This window comes from Micrasema longulum, unplaced genomic scaffold (assembly GCF_059751315.1).
Source record: "Micrasema longulum isolate JH-2025_06_02 unplaced genomic scaffold, ASM5975131v1 h1tg000582l, whole genome shotgun sequence".
NCBI lineage: Eukaryota > Metazoa > Arthropoda > Insecta > Trichoptera > Brachycentridae > Micrasema > Micrasema longulum.
Window position 1 is genome coordinate 946,776 of NW_028277778.1, and position 9,771 is coordinate 956,546.

General features: G+C 31.7%; 1 protein-coding gene across 1 annotated transcript in view; it reads left to right on the forward strand.

Annotated features, from left to right (window-relative positions):
- Positions 1-7,408, forward strand: part of LOC148280412 (uncharacterized) — a gene marked incomplete at its 3' end in the record, with an annotated part of 251,815 nt that extends 244,407 nt beyond the window's left edge. Inside the window, exon 3 of the mRNA XM_088228458.1 lies at positions 7,320-7,408. Coding sequence (XP_088084584.1) covers positions 7,320-7,408 — 89 coding nt within the window. The remainder of the gene's footprint in view (positions 1-7,319) is intronic.
- Positions 7,409-9,771: the final 2,363 nt, after the last annotated feature.

The following is a 9,771-nucleotide window of genomic DNA, read 5'->3' on the forward strand; positions in this document are numbered from 1 at the left end:
TAAAATCAACACGACAAACTTCACTTTCCATACAAAATTTCTGACAACAGGAAACGCGTTTTACTCCTCATGATCGAAAAATTATCGTCATCCCCATGTCCGCACCCCGTGGTACATAGATTACTATATTTGTTAAACCAAATGCAGAATAAATTGATCATTTGTTACATGAAAGTAAGGTGATTAGTCTTACACTTCAGATGCTAGTAAAAAAAAAAGATATATTGCAGTTTAAAAAATCTTTAAACACCAATATTTTACTTCCGAACTGTCAAAAATCGAACCCAGGACCTCAAAAGTAGTAGGCAAATGCGTCAACTAGTACACAATGTCAAAGAGCAGCCATCGAGACTAAAGTACGCGTCGAGGGTTCTAGTTTGCTTTTTTTTTAGTGAAGGAATAACCCGCTAAGTCTTTATTTCAGAAGCGTTTCAGCAGATGGGAAAGAGAGGACATAGAAGGAAGTTGCGAAAATACACCACAAAGCTCTGACCAAAATTGAGGAAAAATCTTTCTTGAATTTTTTTGTGCAACCAGCGGCAATCAAACCCGCGAGGTCAGATGGCGTCCAGCCAACTGCGCCACGCCGCCTGTCACACACAGAACTGTATTGCCCGAAAACAAGTAGAATCAGATATTTCAAATGCCTATTATTTCATTTTGAATATTCAAAACAAATATACATTTATATATCTATGCAGATTTGTTTTCTCATCTTTAGTATTTAGTGTCTTATAGAAGTACGAGTTAGGACTCCCGGACAAGACATCACAGAGATATATGTAAACAGTTTCAGCCCCGACTATCCCTCGCGATCCACTCAGGGGTAATGTATTTTGTAATTGTTCGCAATTCCGGGGCTCCGTGCGTGGATATTACGTAATCTGTATTTGGTCTCCAATATAATTGCTAGCATAGTTCAAATCAAATCGCAGGTAAACACTGTGGCTGTTTACTAATTACGTGGAATAATACTCTCTTAATAATCCAGCTAGAAATGCTTTAGAAGAGGACATATTTCCTACACATGAAATGCTCCAAGCTTCTTACGAATTTTAAACCTGCGAGAAACATAGTGAAATTACTTTTTTTTTTGCTTCTTCAGACGATAACCGATTTTTATAATTTGACCTTATGTTTTAAATGAACTGGTTATATAAATCTCAACTACGAAATAAAAAAAATGGGTGCTTGAACACGTCGAAAAAATTAAAAACGAAATAATGACCGAATGCACATGTTAATGAATAATGTTTGGTTTAAAATTTAGTTATTTATTTCTCCATATTTTTCGCTTACAAACTATAATTAATAATAAAAAAAATGTGACCTCACTGGGGTTTCCCGTGCCGAGGACACTTAACAATTTAGTTTTTTTTTAATTACATTTGAGAATAAACAAAGAATACTCACTTAAAAAACAAACATAATTAACAAATATTCAGACAATTTTAAGGTATTTATGTACATCTATATTATTTATATTACAAAACACACAATGAAAACAAAAAAACCTAACATAAGCTATACAGTTGTGGAGCAGTTGATTCAGCATTGGTATGGGCGAATGAGACACTCCATTTTACTTCTACCTAGCTCCACTATCCATTTTTTTATAGCCTTTTTAAACATTTTCTCATTACTAATTGCTTTAATAGATAGTGGAAGTAGGTTATAGATTTTAATTGAATAATACTCAAAATCCCTTTGTCCGAAAGTGGTATTAGTTTGTATTTGTTTAAGTTGTTTATGTGTTGAGGATCTAGTGATTATATTATTTGTATATGATGTATTGTGGTTATGTCTTTCATTTGAGTAAGAGTAGTTTTTGAATCAATAAGTGAGTATTGTTTTAGCGTATAATTGTTTTGGTGTCATAAGTTGTGATTTATGGAATATTTCTTCAGTAGATGTCTGTATCGGGACTCTGAGTATTATTTTAATGATGGATTTTTGTGCAACCAATACACTATATTCTTAACGTAGGATTCATCGAATTACTTATTTATTTATTTATTATTATAACTAACGGCCGTAGCCAATTTGTACAAAATTAAAGTTAAATACAATGTTATATATTTTATGAACGTCAATAAATTACAACTATAAAGGTGACTGAAACTGAACCCGCCATAGCAAATTCGCATATAGAGGAGGTCATTTGATAATTCTTTTTCTCTTAGTGCCCTGTCAGGTATCCCCAACGTTGGCTATCACTCTGGCAAAAGTCTCTCTGTCCTGTGCTGCCCGGAAAATCTGCTCCACAGTCCTGAAGCCAGTCCAGTCTCGTATATTTCGCAGCCGGGACATCTGTCTTCTTCTAGCCCTTCTGTGACCCTCAATCTTGTCTTTCAAAATTAAATGAAGCAAGTGGTACTTTTCTCCACGCATTATATTTTTGTATTATATTGGCTAATTATTGGACTTTGTTTTTCCTAAGTAAAGTTTCATAGTTTAGGAGATATGTCAATTTTTATACTTCGTTGAGATTTTTCCAAAATTTGACCTTCAAGTATTCAGAACTTAGTTTTTAAAAAATATTTTAGTATTTTTTTATTATGTGTTGGTAGTCATAAATGTTTGTGATTAAAGTACGTCGTAACTTTTCTCAAACAAGGGTTAAAAAATAAGATATTACGCTGAAAAAAGAAAAGTGAAGAGCTAGAGAACTAACTTATAGTAGAATAAATGAGTGAAAAAACGAAATCTTTTTTATTTCAAGTTGAAGTTTATCGTAAAGTTTTTTTTTTAAAGATATCTTATCTTTTAACCATAGTTTAAGGGAAATCCCAACGTATTTTAATCACAAATGTTTATGACTATCAAAAAAAAAAATTAAAAATACCAAAATTATGAAAAAAATTACAAATTTTGAAAAAATCTCAATAAAGTTTAAAAATTTACAAATCTCCCAAACTATAAAACTTTAGTTCGGGAAAGCAAGATCCAATGATTAGCCAATGACCTCCTTTATATGCCAATTTGCTTTGGCGGGTTCAGTTCCAGTCACCTGTATAATACAACTCAATAATTAGTAAATAAATTATAAGTAAATAAGACAGTGAAATACCAGGCATGGCAAATTCTTGAAGATATACATGTCAAAGTCGGAGTAATCAGTGTGCATGCATGCGTAAATTTACGAATTAAATCCAAGAGGCAAATTAGCATAGAAAGAATAAAAAATATGTTTGAGGAACATATTCACAATGTTATTCAAATTTTGAACACCGAACAATCCTCATTCGAACGAGTATTAGTATATGATTATATATATATATTATAGTAAGGGGGACTCTTTTAATTAATTTGACTTTTTTTCCATTAAGTATATAAAAAAATACGAAGCCTACTTAAAAAAAAACATTGATATGGCGTTCTTTCCTCTCTGCATAGTCGTGCAGTTAAACAGTGTGACGGTTTGTTGTAAAAGATAAATTTGATAGTTGGTATGTTTTTGTTTTTTCCTTTTTCCTAAAATCGCATACTTAACGATTTCCTCAATTCCTATATCCATTGATGCTAGTAAAGTGAAAGAACTCAAACTGAAATGAAGGAAATATGGATGTTCGAACATAGGCAAAATGGTGAAATATAGGCCTCGTTGATCTCTAGACTTCCATATTTTCTTATCTAAAATGTTTCCCATCTCTGTTGTACTTTGTGAATCTTAATGACTCTGTAGAGAGTGAAATCTAGTATAATGTCTACAAACATTTGGATAAACTCAAAATATTGTATTTAAACCAACTTGTCCGGAAAGTTGTTCAAACGTCTGGTATATGAAATGATTTGATATGACGAATCATTTCACAACAACCATGTTTTCAGCTCTCTTACTTCACTAAAATCAACGAATTGAGTAATTAAGGAAATATAGATGTTTAAACATAGACAAAATGGTGAATGTTACACAGTATGTAAAGCGATCACTTTAACCAGCCAATGGCAGGTCCAGTAACTGCCTAGTCCTCCATATTTCCATCTTTAAAATGTTCTCCATCTCTCTTATAATTTGATAATCTTAATGACTTCCTAGGGGGTGAGAAATCCCGTCTTTGTCTCCAAACATTTGAACAAACTTGAAATATTGTGAAATTATTAAATATTTGAACATTTACATTTTATATTAATATGTGAACACTTCACTGGACACAACCCGTGTCGAGGCGTACAGGGTAGTTATGAAATTTTCTCTTGTCTGAAGAAGTCCTAGAACTTTACACTTTTTATTATGTATTGCATACTAGAAACACAGCGTTTATTTGTGTTTGGGGAATGGAGTTATGGATACGTGTCCTCTTTGCGTTTAGTGTAAAGAACTCATTTAATCTATTACTACTACCATCCCGCCATTTTCTTGTGGAGTAGGCAGATAGAATAGACCGCCACACACATCTATCCTGGCATACATTTCGACATCATCTTCTACCACATTCATACATCTTGTCATACATGCCCTTCAGTTTTGCCAGCTTTTGACATGACCAGACTTAAGATTTTGGTTTTTCTAATCATGCCACGTCTTCCTTGATCATCCTGGTCTCACGTTATGGTCCATTTTTGCCATATAGGTATACTTGTTTTATAATTTTTTTGTTATCCATTCATTCTATATGATCAAACCATATCAAAGACCATTATTCAATCAATTGTGCCTGACTCAGATTTACATTCTCGCCTGATTTCATCATTCGTAACCCTGTTAAACATTGATTTCCCACACATTCGTCTATGAGATTCCATTTCGACCGCGTTCATTCGGATTTCATCGTTCCTCTACCAGTTCCATGTTTTACTTCCATACATTAGTTCTGGGACTAAAACTTCGTTGTGCACTGCCAGTTTAGCTTTGATTGACATTTTTTTATTAGCGATTACTGTGCTTAGTGCGCCGTTCATTTTGTTGCTAGCATTCACAATTCTTTGTTATCTTTTTCTTATCTTCCATTTCTTGAAAACATGCCTTCCAGATACAAAAAAATCTTCTTGTTGTTTATATTTTTTTTTTTGCAGTCAGTAATCTCTCTTCCGCTTTCAAATACCATAACTTTTGACTTACTTTAGTTCATCGCCAGTCGCTCTCCAGGCATGCATCATACATAAATCTAGATATCCAATCAACTATTTAGTTTAGTATTGTGTAAGAAAGGAGAGACAGAATTATAGTAAAAGGAAGACAAGATTTTGAAAAAAAAAATCAATAAGGATAGTTTTAAATGGGTGACTAAACTATGAATAATTTCCCTTTTAATATTTTTCTTACATAGATCCCAGTCAATGTTACATTTTTTCGAGCTTGTACACATAAGACATTTTGAAGCGTGCGCTTTGGAAACGCGTGTTTTAAGAACGAAGAGGGTCCATAGATTTATAAACACGTAAAACGCTGGCGTTTGGTCAAACGCGCGTTGTCAGATTTTGTTTAGAACGCGCCTTGCGCGGGCGTCATTCGTCAGCCGCGCGCTTTAAGATACACGTTGGCTTAACTGATTTATACATCGATGAAATTCAAAAGCCACCAGCTTTTGTACATAAGAATTCCCAATTATTAAAAAAGATTTTGAAAAAACGTTATTGGGAGGAGCTGGTAGAAATTTTCTTTAGTTCTGAAAGTAATAATTTCCAAATTCACGCCCCACTAAAGCGCGCAGTGAACAAGTAAAGCCACTTATTCATTAGTGGTTATTTTATTACTGGGGAAGAAAGTCAACATATTTTGGTAGAGCAGTCATGTTCATTTTCATAACGGGAAAGAATGTTAACATATTTTCTTTCCATTTAGTTGTCTTCAGAACTTATGGGAACCTCTTGATATCTAAAGAGAGACGCCAATCTTTTTTTGTCATAAAGTTTCCAACTAATAGAACTCCTTTGTTAACTACTAATGTGTTGCTAATTCAAATTAAGACGTTCTCATTATGTGTGTATTCAATCATTGAAATTGTCAATGGTATACAATCCACGTGTAATTTCTGTCTTTACGTACATTTCCCCCTAAAATATTGGTTAAGCTGATAACACCAGGGTCTCAGACACCTTCAGCAGGATGTATCATCAGAATGGATAATTCACCTGTCACTTGTGTAGTGCGAATGGATGTTTCTACTCTGTAGCTAATCTGTATTGATTGATTCCATTATCTTAGTGAATAGATTATGTGTGCCTACTGACAGCCTTTATGAAGACAAGAGCTTTGTCAGTCAAATACCATAAGCTATGAGAGAATCAATGGACCGAGATATAATTTACTATCAGAGCTCAAGCATTTTGATACGTTTAGCTAGAAGTCTATAAAGCCCCTCTCTGCGAGTATGTAATGAAAACACTTCAAGGTACTGAATAATTAAATAGAGTTATCTTCATCAGCTCAATAATTTCCCTTTCCGTACCCAGTGGTGCATAAGGCATTTAACATTAGAACATTTAATTCAGTGCATTTTCATTATTAATTAACTTCAACTTTTCTAGGAATTACACCCAGGATCTAAAACATGTTAGACGGACGCGCCGACGTGGAAAACTTTTCTCCACTCGATTTTTCTTTACAGGATTTTAACCTGACAGTAGTCATCGAGTCAAAAACACTTGTCAAGGGTTCTGGTTTTATTTAACAAACAAAACTGTTTTCTCCATCTGCCTAAACACATTTTATTGTGTAAAAGCCTTAGAAGTACTCATTTACTGAAGTCTTATAATATTAAAATTTAAATATGAGAAAAAACACTAAGATAATATTTATTTATTTATTAACGGACATTGTCCATGTATACAATTTATAAGGTTTTTAAACCTACAATATTTATATTACAATAAAAGAATAGTTTTAAACATTAAAAAAAAAAGAAAGAAGCATTGACAAACATAAGGGACATCGAGACAAGATCTGGACTATTTATTTAGTGCTCGTTTAAATCGCTGTAAACTTAAACCAAAAAAGTCCAGATCTTGTCTTGAGTTAACAATACGACAAAGACGGGTCATTGGAGAATTTAGGCCATAGTTTGTTCTATGCTAATCGATGAACAGTACTTCATTGTTTCTCAATCTACGAGTCAGAACATTGAATTTTACTTGTCCCAGTAATGATGGAACATCGATTTAACCATTTAGTATGCCGAACATATATATGGAGTCAATATTAGTTCTACGTTTTTGTAGACTAGAAATATTTAACATTGACTCTATTTCTATATGGAACTAATGACAGGAAATTATACACATTTTCCATTTGGTAAATTTTTAATGAGAGTAATGGGGTATTTTTAAGTATTATAAAAATGATAATTTGCTTAAATGTGTGTTTTGGTTTATTCTAGGTGTAAATACTACCACCAAAATTAGCAGAGTATCGTCCATGATTCAAGCAGGGGAAACAGAAGAAAATGAGAAGATAGAATATTTAAATGTGAGTATTTTATTATCAGTATAGTTTATTTGAAATCCCTTATCGTTAAACCAGACTCGTGCAAACACTATTTTTTAAAAATTGAAGCTGAAATTATGGTTAAAAAAACGGACCTTCTTTCTTTAATGAATAAAATATACTTTTACTATAATTTTCTCGTTTTTAGTAAATTGTGTTTTAATATTAACACTCATTTTTAAACTTATTGATATCTATTGTATTCTTTCAGTAGCCTTTATTTCAATTAAAAATAAAATGTATACCCGGTTACCGGCCATGCCTTTGTGGGTTTTTTTTGTGTTAATGTTTTAGTTTTTTTTGTGTATTTGTAACTAATGTATACCCATTGTAAATGCAAAAAACAAATTATAATAAATAAATTATTATTTATTAATTTACTGATACGCTCCAACCAAATTTATCTGTGCGTGCGTTCAGAATCAATAAAACTACACAATACTTTTTTTAATATTGGGTGTTATCAAATTTAAAAATGACCACAATTTTTTTTTATGTTTAAAAAATGTACGTCATTCGAAAGAAAATTGTCTGCATTACAAAAAACTGTGATCATTTATACGCTACATATATTATTTTATTTGATTACAAGCCTTCAAAATGGAATCGCAAGAACACGAATGAGCTTATTTTCGACACCCTCTTTTGTTTCGCCTTCAATCGTGGGAACAAAGCTGCCAAAGCTGTTTGTGATATTTGCTCAGTTTACGGTGAAGATGTTATGGATTATTGACAAATTTATCGTAAAACAATGAAAGAGAATACATAATTAACTAATTTGTTGGTGTTAGCATAAGTTGTGTCCATTTTTTCCAAATTTAATAAAAATCAAGAGAACACAACAAAAAAATGCAAAATTACATTTTCACCGTGCACTGTGCGAATATCGCTAGCAGCTTTATTTACCAAGAATGCTTACTTCCGTCTACTTGACATTCCGTTTTGAAGGCTTGCAATCAAATAAAATAATTTCAATTTCTCGTATTCTATATATACTCATAAGCTTGGTTTTAATATTGAATTCCCGTGCGTGGTTGACTATAGAGAATGAAAGTAAAGAGAACACTAGCGACATCTTTTGTTAAAAACCTAAAGTATTTATACATCATCGGTTTTTTAGATAGATAACGGCGAGAGTTTCTTTTTTTCTATTAACTTTATCATTAAACTAGACGGTTTAATTAATAATATGTTGGGTTCGTTCAAATCTTTATTAACTAACTGTTGATATTTTGCAGATGAAATTAGAATCAATGTTGAATAATCCAGATTTTTCGAAAGAAAATTTGTACATGCCAAAAATATAGGTAAAAATATGTTTGAAGACAAATAATTAAAAATTTCGAATTTCACCAAAACCAATACTTTAATTTATTGTAAACTCAGTTATTTTCTAATTTTATGCTTTTTATGTTCATGTTAATTTTTTGGAACATTAAATATTTTTTTAAAAATCAAAATATAAACCATTTACCGTATCGAAATTTTTCTTAACATCTTGAATCAGTTCAACATCGCTTGCTTCGAAAAATAGCGTGAATGCTTGGACTAGAGAGAGATAATTATTCTTATGCTGAAATAGAGTCAATGTTAAATATTTCTAGTCTACAAAAACGTAGAACTAATATTGTCTCCATATATATGTTCGGCATACTAAATGGTATAATCGATGCTCCATCATTACTGGGACAAGTAAAATTCAATGTTCCGACTCGTAGATTGAGAAACAATGAAATACTGTTCATCGATCAGCATAGAACAAACTATGGCCTTAATTCTCCTATGACCCGTCTTTGTCGTATTTTTAACTCAAGACAAGATCTGGACTTTTTTATTTTCAGTTAACAACGATTTAAACGAGCGCTAAATAAATAGTCCAGATCTTGTCTCGATGTCCCTTATGTTTGTCAATACTTCTTTTCTTTTTTAAAAATGTTTTAAACTATTCTTTTGTTGTAATATTTAAACCTTATAAATTGTTTACATGGACAATGTCCGTTAATAAATAAATATAAAAAGGAATATATTTTTTCTAATATAAAATTAAAAGAGGTATTTTTTTAATAATTTTCAGGATTTATTATAAATTCCCACATAAAAGCTTACTGAAATCAAATCACTTATATATTTATAAGCTGATGTCAATGGGCATTTTATTTATGTACAAAACTATATAAAAAGAGCGTGCAATCTGTTTCGTCTAGACCGAGCAATCATGATTATAGTTTTTGTTCGTGGTCGAACTTTTATATCTTTATTCTAACTGAATAGATAAGAAATGGTTCGGAAACTTTTTATCATCAAATGAAATGTTTTCATTATTGGACAAATATAAAAATATAAAT